The sequence below is a fragment of the Lepisosteus oculatus genome, chromosome 1, assembly GCF_040954835.1.
Source record: "Lepisosteus oculatus isolate fLepOcu1 chromosome 1, fLepOcu1.hap2, whole genome shotgun sequence".
In the NCBI taxonomy this organism is placed as follows: domain Eukaryota; kingdom Metazoa; phylum Chordata; class Actinopteri; order Semionotiformes; family Lepisosteidae; genus Lepisosteus; species Lepisosteus oculatus.
In genome coordinates this window covers 24,029,528-24,052,607 of record NC_090696.1, presented here as the reverse complement: position 1 = coordinate 24,052,607, position 23,080 = coordinate 24,029,528, and the positions used below count along the sequence as shown (strand labels likewise).

Genomic DNA, 23,080 nt, shown 5'->3' with positions numbered 1-23,080 from the left:
CCAGAAAAGGGCAGTAAACATATGGTTTTATATTATGTTACCTGCAGTTACATGCTGAAAACCTCTAATTTCCTACACAGTAAAGTACTGGCAGCAATACACAGCAAGCAGTCTCATGATTGCTTGCTTTTTTAAAGGTTATATCATTGTTTACTCTGGGGCCTCTGATCACTTTGTCTGTCAAGTAAAGGTAATATGCAAACAGTGCACATGCATGAATAAAATAATGAGCAGAAATAGGAAGCTTTTAAGAGATTTCATTGTCAAAAAGTGATGAAATCCAGCAAGGAATGTAGGTGTGCACTCTGCAAAAGCTTGTAGAGACAGAAAGAAAGCTCAACTCATCAAAGCTGTCTGATGTCAGAACTATACAGATAAAAGAAATTAACCAATCCCCAAAACAGCAACATGTATATATCTATACTTCTTTGTGCCCTTGAGACTATATGGATCATGGCCCAGTTCATTTAAAAAAAAATCAGACAGAATTGCCAATAATCCATCAGTTCAAGTCCTGGACGTTAGGGCTTAAATGGAGATCAGAAACCTTGCACTTACTAATGTGTTTGAGTCTCTAGTATTGCAAGTTTGAGTGTCTAGCAAATTACTCAAAGGCATTTATCTTATTACAGAAACCAACTATTCTCTCTGAAACCTACTTCTATTTAGATGACAGAGTGAAATGTCTCTTTTGTTAAGGTGTCTACTGTATATACCTAGACACTTTATATTAACTGAAGAATATAATTGTTCTGAATGCTAATTTTAATCTTTCAGGTTTTGCATATAGCACAGAGAAAAAGCCCGTGAACTCCTAATATACACTAATTATGGGCATTCCAACTTCTTGCCCTGATATTATTGTTGATCACGGCAACTGGTCTTTTCTGAAATAAAAATTAAATCTATCGAGTCAGATTTTTTCAAAATGAAAGGCTGCATGAAGTAGAAAAAAATGAAGAACCAGTGTTTATAAGAAATGATTAATGAACCACTGCTTTACTAAGTACAAATAAGGGGGTAATTAAAATAAGAAGGTGATTAAATAATTGGACAGCAAGGAAGCAAGGGGTACTGTTTGGCAGATGTCTCCTGTATGATGGTCAGGAATTTAATGAATCTGGTCTTTATCATACAGGGTAGTGGAAACAAGTCATACCACAATCAAAAGGATTTCAGAAAATAAGTCGTTTTAAGCACATATTTCAGGAAAGGGTAACAGAACCAGTTCTAAAATGTTGTACCTCAACTGGAACTACTCAAGACCACAGTGATCTACCCAGGACTGGACATCCTGCCAAGATCTTCCAAAGAGTAACCCAGAAAATCATCCGTGAAGACACAACAAACCTCAGAGTACCATCTAAATGTCACGGAGGTCCTGATGAGGCAGCAGCCCCAGTGGGGCAATTTACGAAGCAAGCGGTGCAACATACAACACATAACAAATCAAACACCATTACTAAGAAAAAAATATACTTCAAACCCAGCACATGAACAAGAGACATTTAGTCAAGCTTTCAGATGAATACTTAGGAAACAAGACATTCAAACTACCAATTTCTGTTTTCACTGTCATTCACTAATACTTTGTTTTCTATTAGTGAAGGGTTCTTTTCTATCCATCCATTTGGAGGTGGACTGTTTGGTGGCCCAGGTACAGAATCCAGCTCCTTTTACCGGTCATAAAACCAGCAGCCGATCCTCCACAAAGCCCTTCGCGGAGAAATCTCAACTGAAGGAAACCAATTGAACATTCCAAATGCTGTTGGACATTACCATACAGGATTGTGCTTGTCCCACCATGTAATAGAATATAGATGACTCTCATACAGTATGTGTTTATTTTAATTTAACCTGGTACCGGACAGAGGAGGATAGGCTCCCCCTTTCGAGCCTTGGTTCCTCTCAAGGTTTCTTCCTACTTTAGTCTAAAGGAGTTTTACCTTGCCACTGTCGCCTTAGGCTTACTCACTAAAGGTCCAGGCCTGGAAATCTGTAAAACTGCTTTGTGACAATGTCCATTGTAAGAAGTGCTATACAAATATGACTGAATTGAATTGAAGGTAAGAGTGTGTAGTATTTAAGAAGATATTACATGCACATTTGTAGAGGGGGCTCTATCCAATTGAGATCATAGTGTTAAAACTTCTTTACATTCATTGCAAGCCTGAAGGCCTCTAGAACAAAGATAAAATGTCCCTTTGTCTGACAATGTGGACAGCAGAAACCTTTTCCTGAAGGCAGAAGTTCAAAAGACTGATTAAGGATATGAGATGGGTCTTCAATGTTGGGATAAGACCTTCTTCAGGATCTGCTGGGCATACAACTGTGCCAGGAGTCTTAAAGGCTCACCACTGACTTTAGAGCTGAGGTTTACAACATTCTGAAGATGTTTTTTTGTCTTTTTGACTGAGTGAGGTGAACCAGCAGATAAAAGAAAATGTTAAAATACTTTTGATAAAATGTAATACAATTTGATTTGATAAAATTTTAAAAACCTTTCAAATGTTGATGAATTCTTTTTTGAACTCCAAAGGCACTCTCTTTTCTCAGACCATATACAGTAAGTGCTGCTGGGATTTCTTCACAATGACATCGGTGTTCTCAGTGAACTTAAGTTTATCATCAAACACAGTGCCAAGATGTTTGTAACTGTGAACTATACCAACAGTCTCACTGGGGATTGTTGTGGGAATGCTATTGCTTTTTTTATTTTTGACACATTCATCTCAAGGTAAGAAGTGTCACACCAGTTAACAAATGTGAAGATAGGTTCATTTGTTCGTCTAGGCTCTGAGAGAAGAGAGACTAATACACTGTCATCAGCAAACTTGATGATATAGTGATTTCCACAGAGAGAGATTAATCAGCATTGTAAGATGAAAGGAGTGGAGAAATAACGCTTTGTGGTATACCAGTATTAAGTAAATTTTATGTTCTTTTGGTCATTTGAAATGTGTGATTAGTTTTACAATCAAAATATGTTTCTGCATTGTATTAAAGGCTGATGGAAATTCAGCAAAAAGCAGTCTAACTGAAGAATTTTACACTCTAAGTGTTTGTGAAGAACATAGAGTTAAAAAATTTAGCATCGTCAACTCCCCTTCCAGGATGGCAAACTCGAGAGTGTCAAGATCTAACTCTATTGCAGCCACAATATGTGACTTGATTATTTTTTTATTAGTCTTCATAACTAATGGAGCCAAAGCTATTGGCCTCAAGTCACTGAGAGCTTTAGGTCTATTCTTCTTAGGAACAATTACAACTGTAGGGTGCTAACAAATAGCCAGAATTGTCACAACCACCAGCCAGCGGAGATCAACTCACAAAAGTATACTAACCAGTACCAGCAGCGGATTAATAATAACAAGCGCCGCCACACGTATTAATTCATCAGCACACGCTCTACCGTGCGGCAAGCAGCACTATTTAAACCATCCTAACCCGCTTCCTGCTGCTCTGAATCTCGCTTAATGGTTACTGAACTCCCTTTTACCTCTCAACCTTGGACCTCACCTTCTGTTTTGAATTGTTTGCTTCTCTCTGTACTTCCTGGATTTTGATCTACCTTTTGCTTATTGACTACAATCTCACGTAACGTTCCGGATTGTTCGCCTGTCTCAATATCTACTTGCTCCTGTGTCTGCACAGGATCTGTATACCTTTTCATTGAGGATTCCTGACATCTCTTCAACAACACTAAAAGGGGAGGAGGCCTCAGATCACATCAACTCATGGGTAGTATGCATGCATCAAACCTTTCCTGGAATAGAATGAGTGTGATTTCATTTCAGATTTGTGACCAAGCAAAAGCCCAGCACAGTGAGCTACTACAGTAATGGTGAGAGCAGGTAGGAGAGATTAGGTTGAGGTGTTTATAGAAAGAATAGGTTACACAGCCAAGTGAGGTTTATGCTGGATGGATAAACACTGATTTAAAAAAAAAAAAATTTTTCTATACTGTATAAGCTTTATATATTAATGCTGCCTTCCAACAAAAGAACCTTATCCTGAACATGAAGCATGGGGATGTTTTACTGCCTTAGGACCTGGAAAGCCTGAATCAAGTTAAATCCAGTGTTACAAAAGCAAATTTGAGGACAATGTCTGGCCATTCATTTATCAGCCGAAGTAGAGCCAATTATAGGTCATATAACAAGACATTTATAAACATATAAACAGCTCTATAACAGAATGGCAGAAGAAGAACTTTTGCATTTTGGATTGGAAGTCAAAATCCAGACCTAAATCCCATTAAAAAGTTATGGCAGGACATGAAGCAAACTGCTTAGAACTCATTTGATAATATAAAAAAGATTATTCAAGTCACAGAAAGTCTGGATTTTTTTTTACTTTTTTAACTTTACACATTGTGGGTACATTTTAAATGGCAACCTGGTACAAAGTTAAAATGCGGGCAAAGAAAGCCGCAGATGCTCCAGAGAACACTACCTAATCTATTAAGCATTCTGGAGGTAATGTCATGCATGGCCTCTGGAACTGTGCAACTGTGTTACAATACTTGACCACTTGTTTTTGTTGACACTTGTTGACAATACTTGTTCAAATGTGATGAAATGTAGGCATGGAATTGGAATTGTAAAAGGCATTTTACTTATCAATCATCTTAATCTCACGATCACAAATAAAAAAAATCACAAATCTTATCCTCCCATGAAGCCAACGTACAGTGAAATACACTACATCTGCAATAAACACAGATCATGTTACTACAAGAAAGATCTAAAGACATTGAAGATTTGAGGTGTGGCCTTCAAGCAGGCAATAAATTCTACACATCTTTCTGAGTCTTATCTATTATCTTAAGTACCTTTAGAGTAGAAAACGTACACATAAAAATTTTCATCAGAACTGTAAGAAAACTCACTTTCAGTGCATTAGTTTGTAATACATGAAAACAGCTTTTACCTAATGCTATACCAACTAAAGGAATCTGCAGGAAGAGGCAGATGCTCATGATAGTCCATGAAATATTCTGACTTGCTGCGCACTCTACAAAGAAAAAAATCAATAGATATACAGTATGATGCATAAAGCTAAATAATCAGAAAATGCAGACTGAAGGGTATAATCTTTTAAGATAAGGGTTCAACGAGAGGTGCTGTGCTTTTAGTACCGATGAAACATCTGTACTAAAAGGATTAAAGTAAAGATTCTTAAAACAAATACGTCTAATGTATCTCAGGTTATTTATTCCTATGTTCTCAAACAGAGGAGGAAAGATAACTTGTAGACTTTCACAGCTAGTTTTTGTTACAATTCCAACCTCAGGCAATTACTAGTTCACTAGAAATGAGGTAACAGTGCCAATATGAAAGAAGTTATATACCATCAAAGACAAACATATTTTCCCACTATATACAATGAAAAATAATTAATAGATAGTACATTAACAGTCATAATTAGTTTCATTAGTCTATAGTTTTTTAAAAACCCTTTATGGACAATTCCTGGTAATTTGGGGGTTTACAGGTTTACAGTTTTTTTTACACTGTATGATTTAGCTAAGATCCAGATTGTATCTGTTCATCTGTAACTCTTTTTGTAAGAACAAAATTAAAAAACGCAACATTAGAAGCTCACATGGAACCCCCCATAAAAACGTCAAAGAAGACAGAGGAGGCAAAGAAGACAATGAAGCATATTCCAGCTTCAAAGGGCATGTCTTGTGATGACAGATCAAAAGAGCCAAAGGTAAAATGGTACAATGATCAATCAAGCACCATGCAAGCTCAAGTTAAATACAAATGTAAGATTTAAAAAAATAAACTGTTAGAGATATTTCTCTGTATCTGTTTGTCGACTATACATAATGGTAGAGATTATATTGTGAAATGTATGTTGCAATATGGATCCCTTCCAGGCTAGAACTCTGAAGTCTAGCACCTCACATAAGGCAGAAGTAGAGGGAACAGTTACAGAGTCAGATTTATAATATTGGAAACACCCCAAAGAATCTTCAAAGCGTAAATGTAATAGATGTATGAATAGACATGCCTGAACATTAATGTTGGGCAAAGAATATCAGACTAGTGTATAGCAAGTTTGGTCTGTAGCAAAAACATTCAGGAAGAAATTGCTAGTACAAAGTAGAAAAGTTAATCATTTTTATATATAAAACATTTTTTAAAAGACAGAAAGCTGGGTTACTGATTCAAAAACCATAACACTACCAATTCTGCGCTTTTGGACACTGATCGAGATACTTACAGTAAATACAGGGACAAGTGCTGTAGATCAGATTTTGGTTTTGATAACATACACATTTTAATAACCTGGTTTACCTTTCATATATGTTATAGCATGCAAACCACCATTTAACAACTAGGGAGATACACTATTCCTAATATGGGTTTTAGGTTTAAGGTTCTCATTTCATTAGTTTATAACAACAGAAATTAAGGTTATATCCAGTACTGTATATAGTACAGGTCATACTGTATATACAATTTGGGCTTGTCCCTGCATCCTTTAATAGCTGCTTTGATGTTACATGAGAATGCACTCGTCTTTAGCCCTACCTCCCTATTGAAACAGGAAAAACACTAATTTAAAGGGGTAAAATATTTATTTATATTTATTTTCAAATATTGTTTATAATACTGATATAGGTCTAACACCTTTATCCAGCCTTGAGTAAGAGGTACAATATGGGTAACTGAATGTTCAATATAAGGCTACCTGAGAATGGGACAAAGGTTCTTAGTACAGTATGCAGTCACTGCACTGTTATTACAGGCTATATTCTATCTTGACTGGAGACACTGTCATGTCTGTAGAAATCCACAATGTGGTGCAAACATGCAGAGGATTGCTGCATGTTTGTCCTGCACATATTTTAGTAGAGTTATAAAAAGGCAAAAGTGATGCAGCATTCTGGAGCACTGTGAGCTACAGTATGTGTGTTAATACGGTTTATGGAAGACCATCTAATAGTACTGCCAATATAATAATAATAATTTATAATTGCTTACACTTATATAGTGCTTTTCTGGACACTCCACTCAAAGCGCTTTACAGGTAATGGGGACTCCCCTCCACCACCACCAATGTGCAGCATCCACCTGGATGATGCAACGGCAGCCATAGTGCGCCAGAACGCTCACCACACATCAGCTATCAGTGGGGAGGAGAGCAGAGTAATGAAGCCAATTCATAGATGGGGATTATTGAGAGGCCATGATTGGCAAGGGCCAATAGGAAATGTGGCCAGGACACCGGGGTTTACAGTATAGTGTGCCCATCACTATACTGGGGCATTAGGACCCACATGGACCACAGGGTGAGCACCCCCTGCTGGCCCCACTAGCACCTCTTCCAGCAGCAACCTTAGTTTTTCCCAGGAGGTCTCCCATCCAGGTACTGACCAGGCTCACACCTGCTTAACTTCAGGGGGTTGCCAGTTGTGATTTGCAGGGTGATATGGCTGCTGGCTAATATACTATACAGTACACAACATTCTTAGGTACTGTATATAGCATACCTCTTGCTCAGTGTAACACATATTTATTTTCCTTTTATGACAACCTGCGATAAAAACAATGTTAAAATGTATCAAGTTAAATACAGTACAGAAAGAAAATCCTAACACTATGCAATTATAATTGTTAATTACTTTGCAACAGTAATTTATGAGGGCAGACAAATCATAAATGAAAATGAAAAGGTAATGGCTGATGTATTAAATGACTAACAATTCACTTTACCAAAAACAAATAGGCAACATGCCTCAGGCTGTAAAGTTCTATATTAAGTAATATTAGTGTTTAAGAGGCAGATGTGTTACAGATTCCAGAAGCATTTAAGATAAACAAAACTCCAGGACAAGTATTCTACAATCTGTATTTACAAGAGATGTTATTCATAGACCATTAATTCTTCCAGCAGGTTCTCAAAGCAGTGGCAATACCCATCGACTGGAAAATCCCTAGTATCCACAAATATATAAAGGATGACAAATAAGACCAATAAGTCTTACTTCAATTACATGCAAGGTTATTTTAATGATAATTAGAACTAAACTAGAAGATCATCTGCATGGCAATCATTTTCTAGGGGAGAATCAACATTGACTTTTAAAGGTACAGTAGGTCTTGCTTAAAAAACCTACTGAAGTTCTTTAAACAAACAACAGTAATAAATTGATACAAATAGAGCATACAGTATAACATAGCATAATTAGATTTTCAGAAAGCTTTTGATAAAGTCCCTCATAAAATATTAATTCTTCAGTTGTAGTAATTCAAGATAAGGAAAACAGTGCAGATAAATAGTAAATGCTCAATCTGGGGTGATGTACAGTAACTGGGGGAGTCCCACAAGGATTTGTATTAGTATCACTGTTGTTCCAGAATATTGCATTTATGTAATAAATACATGTATTATAAATTCAAAATGGGAAACACTGATAGTGAAAAGACTACTTTTTGAAAATATGTATTTGCTGATACGTAATTCTCAAGGTAGGAAAGCAATAAATAGACAAGATGTTAAGATATTATATACAGGTAGTAGATTCATATAAATAGGAGAAAATGGGGAATGATCTGCAATCCTTTGTCATCTTCCCAGTGAGAGGAGGACATTTGGTCAGTGACTATCTAAAGCCAAGGAAACAACTTCTGTCAGCATTGGCATCTGCTTTCTGGGCAAAGAGTGGATTTTCAATGATGTGCCTCATCCAAGAGGAAAACAAGGAAGTGACTGACTGGCGTGTGGACACTAGAAATTGGAGAAAAGTTTTGTTTAATTTTGGAGCAGGTAAGCATCTGCCTGTCCAGCAATTTTTATCTTATGGCTATACCTGTTTCTGTTGCATGACTCCTAAAAAGATCAGAGTGTACACAGTCTCCCATTGTGGTGTCAGATATAATATCTAAATATTATAAATATAATTATAAGTATAGAAATTAAATTACAGGATGTTAGAATAAAATTTAGCAATACACTAATAAGACTTAATTTGGAATACTGTGGTCATTTGCTTTATCTGGGTGTTGCAAAAACACTGCTCTGGAATTCCCAAGCTTAAAGGAATGTCCAGGACTGACAAAAAGAATCATTTTAGTCTTGAGCTGAGAATACTATGTGGGGACCTGCTTGAAGCTTGCCAAATCCCTAAAGGCACTAGCAAAGTCAATCCAAATCTACTTCTTCAGACTTAGTAACAAAAAAAACGACGAAACACAAACCAGAGGACTTAAATGGAAACTACATGAACATAAAACCAAGACCAGAAGGCACTTTTTACACACAGAGTCGTGCAAGTATGGAACAAACTGACCACCCATGTTGAAGAAGCTGATATCTTGGCTTTTTTCAAGAAATGGCTGTGTCTCCTTGTGTGGACACTTTGGGTGATCAGTTGCCTTTTTCTTAAGGACAATGAGTAAGTGTGTCATGTGCCAATCACACAACTAGACAACTCCACTTCCAGTCTCCACAGCTGTGAATTTAACATTCGCAGGTTTGTTTATTCGTGATTCAGCCCAGCCAACGGTGTCTCGGATGTAAGAATAGCAAAGCTGGGATGAAACTGAAATGAAGGTTGTTAATCACAACTTTCAAATTAGCAGACTAGGATGGTGAAAGGAATCCAGCTAGTGAGACTCTCCCTGCCACCTGCCCAGGTAGCCACTACTCAACGTCCTTATCCCAGCATGGTCTTGTTTCAATATTGTAACAAACATATCCTGTTCTATATCCGATTAGTAGTGAATGACAGGCTGGAGACGACTTTACTCTCTCTGAGAGTTGTATTGCCCATTTCATTACAGTGGGGTGTGCTAATCACAGAGGCAGAAAAGTGCAGGAATCTGCGGAACACAGAGAAGGGATTCATGTCATTTGTTTTAACCGATTACTATAAATTAGTTATTACTGTTGTTTATTTCAGTTGATCAATATTATTTAAAATAACCTATAAACAATGCATTAATACTTTAATTATCATATAATGCAGGGTTACTTGTCTTTTAACCATACATACAAAATACTGTAGTACTGTATACATGCGACGGACATGGTTATATACTGTATGAATTTGGTTATCTGGAGTGGTTTTCTGCACTGAAATCTTGCAAATGTTGAGACCCTAGTGTACAGTATTAATAAATTAATAAAATAAAAATAAATAATAACCATGTAATTAAGTGTATAATTTATTCAATGTCAGAATTTGTTTTATGTAACTGCAGATATAAGTAGTAATCACATCCAACATTACTTTTTTACAGCTTTGTTCATTACTTTGAATTTTCAAATGCACTTTTATGATTCAGTTTTCTGACTGGCATGTGGTCTAATACCGTACATGACATTTTTATGCATACTTTCACTCAGAATAAATAGTTCAATAATACTACCATCTATTTCAAAACATCACACATTTTAATAATCCTGTTTGATGACAATCCTAATCCCATTTAAAGTTGGATAGTTTATAAATCAAAGAACCCCAATTTGTCTTTCGGTTCAGAACACATCCAGAATTAACATAACAGTTCATTTAAAAAATGTTTATATATTTTAGGTAATTCCACTGTTAAAAACAGGTTTTGTTACATAAAAGCCTTGTAGTTAGGTTATATTTATCTTATGGTTTTACACAGTGAGTTACTGTATACATATGCTTGGGGTTATATTTTGAAAAAACAAGCAGAACATTTGAATTTGTTTTTCAGACAGATAGTTCTTCATCTTTGGTCATATTTATAACATAAACATAACCATGCTACATACATTAATTAAAACTACATAAATTAAAGTCTCTAAGATAATAAAAAGACACATGAGTTTATTTTAACAATTATTTTAGGTTTGTGCTTTCTGTGACTTAATCAGAATGCAAATATTATCTAGAATACTCTGCAATACCTGCAATAAGTAAAGGCAGTTAATTTTCTTATCATTTGCACTGTTCATTTGCTGCTCACTAGGGGATAAAAACAATGTTCAGCAAACTGGTGACAATCGTCCTATTAAAAGACTCTGACGTATTACGTTAGCATAACACTAAACAGTATTTATGTTTCTCAAGGTAAAACCCACCACAGATGTGGACCACCATGTCAACTAATTAAAACATATCCATTTGCTAGAAACAGTCATCTGGTTTCTGTGATATCATTTATGTTAAATTCACTAAGCCTAATATTTGGAAAAAACAAAAGCTAGATCATTAGTCTTACACAACTGCCAATGTGACATTGCTGGTGGTCTGCATTTTATACAGATGGGCACAATATCAACGTAAGGGCAATGTCAATCAGGGCAGTGAAATGCACCCCCTCCTACCACCTCTGAAAAAAAAGCTTTATGTAACAAATACTAGCCCACCAACAAACTAGAATTCTAGAAGACATAATTAAGAGGAAGAACACTTCAGAAAGTATGTACTTTCATTTTTGATTTGCTAAGAAGACACAAATATTTAATGTTCTTTCTGACAAGTTTATTTTTGTCTGCTGTGGCTGAAATGTTTAAATTTAATTCTGCCATGAGATAGTATCAGCTAATTGCCTGTTTATGCCAAGGACCTTCCTATTCCAGTAATATTAAACTACACACAGAGACACATTTTAGCTATTTGTGTCTGACTAGTTTGACAATGTTGCCTACGTTTGTTTTCGGTAACTCATCATTTGTTTCTTTTGCACACACACCGATTTATAACATAATTTCCCATACAATTCATGTACATACAGTATAGATAATCCTCCAGACTAAAATGTACTGTACATGTACTGTACCTTGAGTGCACATACATTAAGGCTCACTCAGAAAATTGGTATACCATTCCCTGTTTTTAAAAAGGATATACAGTTTCCCTTGTCATTATGGTATTCTTATTGAATGAAATAATTATAAACCAATGGGTAATAACAATAGTTTCTTGAATAAAAATCTGTTAAAAATAAGGGAGGTGGCATCATACTGTACAGTATATAGGGGAGTATGGTGGCACATTAGTTAGCATTGCTGCATTGCAGAGCTGGGGTCCTGGGTTTAATTGTATGTTCATCTTAGTTTCTTCTCACAGTCCATAGAAATACTGGTAGGTTAGCTGGATTCTGGAAAATCGTGTGCATGTCTGTTTCTGTCTGTTGTTTGCCAGGACAGGCTCCAGCTCCAGTGACACTGAATTGAATAAAATGGTTAGAAATTGCATTGATGGATCACAAATGAAAAAAAAAAACGATGAGTGAAATTCCTTTTCCTTCCATTTCTGTTGTTAATACATTTTTCATTGTTAGTTCTGGACTGCTGTAAGATTATTGTTGGTTCTGATAAAATCACATATTACTGGCATAATGAAAGCTGACTGATTCAGGCCTGATTGCTAGTCTAAAAAAGATACAAAAATCCATTTAAATATATAGAAAATACCTTCACTTTCAAAGTTTCATTTTAATCAAACATCCATCCATTTCCTAACTGCTTCGTCCAATTCAGTGTCACAGGGGAGCCAGAACCCATCTCAGTAAACAATGGGTACAAGACAAGACAAGACAATGGGTACACTCTAGACAGGATGCCAGTCCTTCACAGGGCAGGCACAAAGACACACACACCTAGGGCCACTTTTCCTAGAAGTCAATTAACTTACAGGTATGTTTTTGGAGTGTGCGAAGAAACACAAGAACCCAGAGAAAACCCACATGAACACAGGTAGAACATCCAAACTCCACACAGAACCCAGCATTGAACCCAGGGTCCAAACACTGCAAGGCAGCTATGCTAATCCCTTGTTTTGAAATGTAGGTCCTTTGGAAAACAGAAGGTTGCCTCTAGTTAAAGCCTTGATTCATTCAAGCATGGATGAAAGAGTTTGATCATTTTTGACAATTTCATATCATTTTTCAGTAACTATGTATTAAAGCTTACAAACATGAAACAGGTTAGTCTATAACCGAGTTTTGAAAATTCGAAGTTGTAGTTACAACAGACCAAGCCACCATCTCAGTTTATGCAGGAACACAATTGTAAAATTGAATACTACCATCCCAAGGATTATACTTACCATGCTTGGGGTTGATTTGCTAAAAAGATCAATTTGTGAATACTGTAAAAAAGAAAAACATGTTTTTAAGATGCCATTTTAAGGTTACTATCTAGAAGATCAAACTCTCCTTTACAGCACTAAATTAGGAAGGACTCAGTTTCTGAGTTTAAACATTTGCAACACAGAAGATGTCCAATGCTATTCTCATCAAGACAAAATCATTTAATGTACAGTATTAAGGAACTGACACTCCAGCAGCATTGTGAAAGACCATATTCTATCAATGGTGACCTCTTTAAAAGAAAGCAGTGTATCGTGTATCTGCCTCAGAGTAATCGGCTACAATGTACACTTTGTAAGCCTTCCTCTTTGAAACAACATCAGAAGTCTCACTACACTCATAAAAATGTTCCAAAAACAATAACATTTCATTTCAAAAGAGGGAAAATTTTAATTTTCTTGTTTAAATCACATAAATAGTATTACATAAGTAGGTTAACCTATACACTTTATGGTTTGGGTGTTTGCTTTATTTTACTGCCTCACTCAGTAAGCACAGAGTGGGCACTTGATTATAAAAAGATTTGTTGTTGAAGTGCATATCCTGTTTAACAGTATCACAGGCAATAAACCCAGCTAAGTGTAAAAGTTAAATAGAAAAAATGTTATACACTTAAGCAGGTCAAAAAACATTTTCTGTCAAAATTATGGGGCTACCTCAAAGTCAATATTTTACTAAGAAGGGAAATAAATCTTAAACTACAGGTTTAAGCAAAAGGTTGGGCCTAACTTCCTTTGAAAAGACATTGTAAAAGTGAATATGTTATAGCGGTGTTTACCCTAATTACCCAATGTAGAGTGAAACATTAATTACCTATTCATTCAGATGGCTGAAGACAGAAACAGATGACAACTTACACAAAAAATTTGAAAATGGTGACATGTCAGCAGGTGATAGGCGAGGCAATCTGTTTATGAATCTTTCAACCAGGAAACCTAAAGAAGAGTAGAGGACTATATGGTGAGTGAGTAACCATGGCACCAAGGAAGGACGCAGACTGTGATGATCTCATACCCCAAATTATGAAGTGTGCATATCGGAAGAAGGGTCAATGTTTTGCATTGTAAAATCAACTGATTCAGAATGCAAAACACTGATTCATCTGTACAATTAAAGACAGACTGACCATTCAAAAGCCAAAAATCAGCCTCCTGCTAATTTCTAATTCCAAGTCGTTATATACTGCACATACAAATTAAAGTGAAGCTGGCGTGATGAGGAAAGTTGTAGCTTAAAACTTGTCTGTGATAAGGAAATAATACCTTCCAAGAGTAAACATAATATGAAAAGAAAACCAGGGGAATTTTATTTTGTCTGTAGTACAACATGGATCTAATAATGTTAGTTTAGGATTGTTTTGCAGGTGCTCAGAGAGGAAATCTAATAAAACAACCAGCAAGCTTGTAAATGAAATTCAGAATTCATGCAATGTCCACAGAAAGATTTTGTTACTTGATTTGATAATAACCTTCAAAACAAAGCCAGAAAAAATGTAGATGAAATATTTCTGAATGACAAATGACAGTTTTTGAAAGTAATGGGCCTCCCATGTCACCAGACCATAACCGCACAGAAACACTATGTGCAGAGCTTGACAGGAGAGTTGGTTAGGGGTAGGTGACAAACCACCATTCTTGCTGACCTGGGAGATGAACCGAAAAAAATGAACAGTACGAGAGGTAATGTACTATTTTAGCTTGTGAGTTTGTGTTTCTAAAAGGAGACTATTTTTTATGAGAACAGTATTCCATAAAATTACATCAAAAACATTATTGCACAGGCATCTGCCATCCAGTGCAGAGCATTTTAGTTGTTGTTTTCCTTTGCCCCCCACACAAAGGTCTGACAAAGGTAGCATAGTAGTTCTACCCTCAGAGATAACAGAATGGGGTTTGCTGTTACAGGCAGTATTTTTTACATGGAAAAGTCAATTGAATCAATCTCTCCTTATACCTTACAATGTACAATGTATTGTATATTATATTACACTGAAAATGTTTGAGCTAGTACAATGAAATCCACTTTTAGGTTCTGGATAGTTATTAATTTTACAGTATGTGTTAGTGTCTCAGATTCTAAGAAATTCAGAGAAAAAGGTTATGATCAGGTCAGCCTGGAACCATTCTAAACATAATTCTCAACATGTATAAGATGATGCAAGTTAAGATTTAGAAAAAAGTAGTTTTCTAAAAGGATTTCCATTTTGTACTCAATAGCCAAAATATTAGGAACCCCAGTCAAATATACAGTTAAAGTCCTTCACCTTTCATTTCCAGAACAATGCCAAGATCTCAGTCCTACTGGGAATTCCTGGAGCCGGTAAAACATGTTGTTCATTCCCCACATACCATTACTTTCTTCACAATCTCAACTATAGGCAATCCAGCTGGAATTGTGGAATGGGATGAACTGTGGCTGCAAATAATTCAAACCCCTGTGTAATAAATGCCCTGACCTTTCTAGTTGCTCCTGTAACAGAGGTCGTACACATTATTTAGTGAGGGTTAAAAGAATATTTTCACTAAAAGGCATTATTCTTTATTTCTCACTCTTTATATGTAAATGAAACATGGATTTGCTGCAATGATTGATTACAACTAAAATAGGTTTTAGATGTTTAAAATACAGAATTTTATGAGGGATGTTTAACATAATGAATTCCCAAAACAGCAAGAAAAGTATTCAGCATGGTTTACAGCATACAGCATAAATGTGGCTGAAACAAGATGTGAGTAAACCACAAACCCAAAAGACAGCAATCCCATAATCTAACTTTAGGATACGACTATTTGTTCTGAGTTAATTCTTGAAGGAGTTTTCACATGTTTGCTTCATTTCAAATGCACTGAAAGTAAACATGTAAATTGTGAAGAGATAAGCTGTTTCTAATACAGTGTCTGCAGCTGGTTCTTTAAATGTGGTCACAGCTATGCAGAACACTCCTGCAGTGGGTGGGCTTTCACAGACAGTGATAGGAGGAGATGGTGGTGTCATGTTTGAGTAATGGTTTTCAACTGCTGAACCGGTCCACTGGTTTCTAATCCTCTCTGTTACAAAGAAGAGCCATAGTTTATTTTGGGGCACTGTTTCATTTACCTCCATGTGTGTCGCTGCATGTATTGGCTCAAGCAATATGTTATTAGATGCACTAAATGGAACAACTGCACTTTTATGATTTATAATTTATATACTCTGCCTTCGTAAACAGAATTTAATGGTATGTGCCAGATGTTTTTAACAAGTGTAATGTAATATTTTGTTTATCACAAAAAGCAGAACATTTACACTTACTGTGGTAGGGAGTGAAGAAAATCTGTGGTAATCAGCTAATGGAAAGATATTACATAAATAGAAAATCATCTTATCTAACCACTGCAAAAGAAAAATAATAAACTTCACAGTAGTTGACCACAGTCTGGTTATCTTTCTTTGCTTTTAATCATGGCAACAATAATATGCATACTGTACATTTACAATGTATACATGATATACAGTATGTATACTATATAACGTTGAGGAACAAGTAAAGGTTTATTCCATACTGAAAAGAGAGGAAAAGAAACACAATGTTTCAGCTATGGAGCCTTCTTCGGGTGTAACACTCTTTTCATCATTGAATAAACCTTTGCTTGTTCCTTTGCAACCTACGCACGCTGACGCAGCTCCCTACTTGAACTACTATATATTGTATATATGTGATACTTGAACCTGACTCTTTTTCCTTTTTTGGTTAATTTTCTATCTTAAGATATCAATCTTAGAAATAAACTCTAAAATAAAGCTTTGGTTTTATGAAGATCTGGTCTTCATTCTATTTCTAGTTTCATTCTTACCTGCTCTCTTATAGTGTATATGAATATACTATATAAAGTAATGTAATTACTCTCTTAAGAGCTGCACAGTGAGAAACATGGGATTTAGAATAAGAGACTGATACAAAGCATATATATGGTATTGGAATTGAAACTTACAAAGTTTACTTACTTACAAATACTTCCTTTTCCGTCCCCCTTTTCTTATTATTTTTATTATTGTTATATATATATACTGTACAGCAGCCCCACCAAAATATGTACTGTACATAGAAAGCCACTTTGTATAAGTCTGCTATATGACTAAAAAACAACATATTTGCAAAGATAAAAATCATTTAAAGATAATGTTAATCACTAGCCCAACACACCAGCTTAAAGTGTTTTTCCCAATAGCATACCAATAATAATAATGATGAAATGTTACTACCCTTGCGTCATGAGTTGATTATTAAAAAAGACATGTATCCAAGGAAGAAGAACATATTTTCAAAGCAATGGCATTGTATCACAAACTATATAGAGGGATATCAGGTGAGAAGCATGAGATTAACACTTTGCATATAAACAGCAATAATAGCCCCTTAACACTTCAATTGTTATAGCCTTAGTGATTTGTCTAAAAGTTCAGATTTATTTCTGCGTTAACATTATACTTAACTGACAAAACAGTTTCCCAAAGTTACATTCCACAGCTAAGAAGATTCCACATCTTCTTGTGGGTAGACTTTAATCAAGCCAAATCATGTGGTTACAACAAATGGCGTTTAGGGGCATGTAGATTTAGTTTTCCTCTTGGATTGAGAAATTATACTACTAATTAAGGGACCGTATACTGTTTAGAAGTTATTAGTTAAAAAGCTTCTGGTTTTTGTAAAGAAGCTTCTTTATACAGTATAAGGTAATTTGTATAGGTCACCAACTGTGCATGTACTGCATTGATAAAGCCATCACGTGACACTTTCTGCATAAATGAATGGAAGCTCTGAGGCCAGAAATTCTGTTTCTACTATGCATGCAGGCCCAGCTCTTAGTTTTCACAGATCAATAGCAGCTTGCCTTTTGGCATCTAATATCAGCCAACCAAAAAAAGAGCACTGCGTGTTCATGTCAAAGGTTACACTCTGGCTGGTTTTCATTCAATGAGTTGCTGGTTTTCAGCTTCTTTTGATCGCTTTCCCCACCCAGCTTTTCCCAAGCCACACTGATTATACATTGATCCTGGGGCAGGGCTTTGATCAGTAGCCCTCACAGTCTGCAGGTGCTACATGTCATCGCATTAACAAACAGCATGGAGTGACAGCATTCATTCCTCCAGCATAACAAGGTCGTCTGCTTAAATAAGCATCTTATTTGTGAACTGCTTATGAAAGGCCACAACAAATTTGTCATGCCACTGATGTTAAAAAAGGAAGTACATAAATGTCTTATGGTGAACAGTTCAAACATGACCAAAAACATGTTTTAAAATATAAATGCTTGTAACAAGGTTATGCATTATAATTTATATTTGGATTTAAAATGTCACACTTTCTTTTTGTTTATTCAGACTGATTTAAGCAATAGTCACAACAACTGTTGAGATAAGATATTCCTATATTAACAAAAACAAAATCAAATGGATACTTCTACAGTGCTCAAATTAACCTTGAACTAGTTAAGAAAACATCGATTTCATATATCAAGGTAAAGGTTTTAATAGAATGAGTACTGGAATTCCAAAGATGCTGTAAAATCCAGATAAACATTTCACATAAAGTTATTATCAATAAGCATTACCATAAAAATAATATAGGACACCGTGTTTATTTAAAATCTGAACCAAGTGTAATATGCAAAAAATTATCTTTGGAAACAGGTGGATAAATATAACAGTACATACTGCAGTGGAGTGTTTTCCTGGAATTAAACAGAAATCAAGAAAATATTTTGTGCTGTCTCTGTTTTGAAAGTAAACCTTTGATTAAGTTCATACTGTACTTGAAAATGAAAACTTATTTCTGTGTTACCTTCAACAATCCATTATACGTGTATGGAGTTACTGAGACATGACCTGATAAATTAATAGAAATTCATTAAATTCATAAGAGATTGGTTGTGCTCACATATGCCTGGGGTGTAGAGGATGAAAGGGATCCATTAACTCTCTTTTAAAATCAAAGTTAAATTAAAGGCAGTAAATTAAATTGAGCCACATGGAGGGCATCAACAGAAGCGTTTTTATGCGAAGTAAATTAAAGCAGAATTAAAATGTGCATGAGTTATTACACTGTGACCAGTCAATGTGAAAAAGAGGTTTAATAGACTACTATTTAATTATATACAACAGTTAAAAGAATTACAAGGGAGAAATTACGGATGAAATATTAACTCAACATTTGTTGTTAGATCATAAATTCACCATAATCTCGATTTTTAATGCAAGATTAAAAAGTAAATGCAATCCAGAAACAAGCTGATTTGGAGAAATAAACTGTTTAAAATAGGAAGGGTTCAAAGGATAAGCAAATTACACACCCTGAAGCTGTCTTCCATGCATGAAAGAAACCTTTCACATCTTTAGGAAAACTTGCTCCTAAAGGAGACGGGATTTGAGGGTTTTGTAAACACTTGAGGTACGCTTGAAAGGTAAATGTAATGTTCGTTTCCTATGCAGGATTATGCTGTACGTACTGAACAAAAGGTATTCTTTCACTTACAATACATTAACGTTTAAGAGAAACTGCTGCCTCTGGTGCTATTTTCAAGCGATAGGATGATTGTTTGAAGGTTTTTGAGAACTACTTAACTTTTTCAGAACCGAGATTAGATTTTGGTACTGTAAGTGTTTTTACACTCTCAAAGCAATAAAGATCAACAAAATCTTACCGTTTTGATCTTTCATACTGGTATGCTGAAACTTGTTGCTGAGGCTGGATTCAGCTTCCGATCCATGTTGTTGGATTGACGATATAAGGAGGAATAAGAATGACAGGATCATTTGGATTTGTTGTAAACAGAACGTATAATGTACTTCAGGTCTGTCGCTTCGCTGTTAATTTCAACATGCACAAATTTCGGATGGAAGAAAGCACCGATCCTGGTTTGGCAACATTGGTAGTAGATAATCGCAGGGTAGTATCCACATAATCCCAACCAAAAGGCTCTGCGTCTACATTAAAAAGTGATAAAAGTATCCCTGACTCGCGCTAGCACCCAGAGACCAAAGACAATACTCCTGGAATGATGGGTGTTCAAGTCAGGCGCGCATACGAAGCCGGGCGAGATGTTAGTGCAGAGCACCTGTCAACTTTATAAAAACTTGGCACGATTTAGAGAAACTTCAAGATCACTTTCCGACTGATACTGTACAAACTGTTTCACTGCTTTTACAACAGACGAGGTCTATCACTCCCATACAAATAAAGCTTGTAAACGGCACTTTTGATTTTAAAGAAGACTCACGTCTCCTTAGACAGTGATTGTTTGCTATCCGAATGTTTTTTTAGAGTTGTTATAGTCCGAGGCTCAAAAGTGCTTTCTCAAGTCGTGCATTCCAGGCACAGATGGATGTCGCGCCGTAGGTAAAGATTTAACTGTCAGTAGACTAGTGAAATTCCAAATGATCCCGTAAAGAAAAAGGATTCCCAGTGCTGTGTGAAGTCTGATCCCATATACAGCAGATGGAATTGAGTTGTAGTGCTGAGACTGCAGGGTCTGAATCTTGGGTGAACACAGACTGCCAACTGGCGACACAACAGGTGCTATACATAAAGTAAAACTTTCCCAACACAGGAAACTCCCCCAGGGAAGTACTTAACCTTTCATTTGCTGTCCTGAATTCTTTTTATTCTGCTTTACAGGGCTTGACACGGGCTTTTTGGATTTTTCGTATGTGTAAAGCTAATCAAAAAACCTATCGACTCCTAAAGCTGAGAAATTATTCTATCATTAACACTTTGAATAACGAAGAATACATTTTTTAGGGATTAATAGTTGAATAATTGGAAGGTCTGAATCAAAAGATCGAAATGGTTAAATGGTTAGTTAAAGTTAAATTCCACTTCAACCCATATTTACTTAAATATTTAATACTGGAAGTTTTTTTTTGTTGTTGAAAATTTGTGAACCCTGTGATTTCCCAAAATGAAACTTTTTCTTGCAGAGACAGGGATTATTTAACCTTACTTCCTCTATCTCCACATATCTTTGGAAAAGACCAAATTTGTGTAGCATATTTATGGAGAACAGGTAATAATTTACATTAGTCAGACAGACCTCAACCTATTATTTTTATTAGGATATATGTTTAAATGTTACTGTTACATTATGCCTGTCTGAGAAAATGTACCTCCTATGTATCATCCACTCCTAACATTCTGCTTTGCATACTTGGCACCCAAAGATACATCCCTAAAATGAGGCATAACTACTACTTAATGAGTGCATGCAGCTGGTCTTAATAGATTTCAGGATCCCACTTAAAGCTAACATCTGTCATTTATAAATGATCGATGCCAAACCCAGTGGATCCATTTAACCCACCTGTTTCATGAAATATTGAAGCCTAACTATTTATATATAGGATTATGTTGCATGTTCGACTTTATTCAAATGCAACTATTCCCTTATTAAAAGTAATATTTTCAAGACTTAATTCTTAAGAATATTTTTGACAAAATATATGAAGGAAATATTTGTTGTTTCCCAGTGATCATATACTAAACCACTATTTTAACAGTAGATTATACTCCGTTATGTGCCACTGACATTTTTTTTTCATGCATTGGCCCATGTTCATCATCATCATCATCATCATCCAGGCCTGCAACTACTGTTTTTTTCCATATGTTGCCACTTTATGGTAAATTACTATAACTATAACTTCTTTATCCAGTTCTAATGTTTTCCCTATTGGTGGATTATCCAAAGATGTGTAAAATAGGAGGGAAAACACAGAGCAAACACTGGGGTGATAGGATTATCTCTGAGCAGATTCTGATACCAATGGTCTAAAAATGTATTTCAATTTCAAAAAAAATAAAATAGATCAAATATCCATGAATTAAGATGATAATTCACAAGATATTAGAAAGCACAATATTTTGTGAATGATATTTATACTAACACCTCACATTGGAATAATTACAAGAAAATAACTAATAATTAAACTTAATAATAAGGGACACTAATAATTCAATGTTGTATAATACACATAGTTTAGCCTTAGAAATCAGCAATCATATGTCAACCTTTCTGTGTCTGTTCCAGGTTTGCACTTTTATGTATAAAAAAGTATCACATTCCTCCCCAGAGTCTGCTGCAAATGTCAGCACTTCAGCATCCAGCAATCTCTTCTCCCCTTTCAATGGTCTTGTCTCCATAACTCAGCATTTTCATTTTCTCTGCTGGTTTACAGATCCAGCTGGCTTCCAATATTAGAAAATGAAATTCCACAAATAAAAAAAGACAAATATATTGCTCCAAGGGACATTGTGGACTACCAAGACAGTTAGATCGATGGGGATTTTAAATTCTGGCATTCTCAGAAATGTGAGTTGTGGCTAAAAAGAAAACAATAGGGTGTATTGGGTACAAAGCATACATTTTGGCATGATTGTAAATTAATCTAAAGTGTATAATTGTGGCTATCCTTAAATGTATACAGAAGATGAAATATTTTATTGTATTATTAATTTTATATAAAATGAACACTAAAGCACATCCAAAAATAACTCTTATAAGAACAATAATGATTTAAATAAGAAAGAGAGGAGTGTCATCTACAGTTGCTCATTTGTATTTAATATCTAATTTATCTAGAGTTCTCATCCAATCTTTTCTTGAAAGAAGCCATGATATCAGCTTTAATGACGAGGCTGGGTAGCTGGATCTATAATCCCACAACATTTTGTGTAAAATGCACTTTCATATAATTTCCACTTGTTTCCAAATGAATATGTTTCACTGCTGATTCCAAAGAAGGTTAACTTTGTCAATGCCTTTGAGGATGTTGGTGAGTTACCCAGTAAAACTAGTAAATACCCCCTTCGTTTACCCAGCAAAATATTATTTATATGATTTATATCTTTTTACTCTGTTGAACATATAATTTATGAGACTAAATGTGGCAATTAGGCACTGAATCCATCATTAAAGTTGCAGTGTAATTAAAATTATAGTATACATACTGTACAGTAC

The 23,080-nt window shown here is 35.4% G+C and overlaps 1 protein-coding gene across 3 annotated transcripts in view; it reads right to left on the bottom strand.

Moving 5' to 3' along the window:
- pdgfc (platelet derived growth factor c) overlaps positions 1-20,618 on the bottom strand; it is a 106,968-nt gene extending 86,350 nt beyond the window's left edge. For 2 of the 3 annotated variants that reach the window (XM_015344718.2, XM_006629479.3), the window contains exon 1: positions 19,769-20,618. In XM_015344718.2, the coding sequence (XP_015200204.2) occupies positions 19,769-19,880 (112 nt within the window). In that variant the 5' untranslated portion in view covers positions 19,881-20,618. The remainder of the gene's footprint in view (positions 1-19,768) is intronic. The other variant, XM_069187955.1, reaches the window with a different exon arrangement.
- Positions 20,619-23,080: the final 2,462 nt, after the last annotated feature.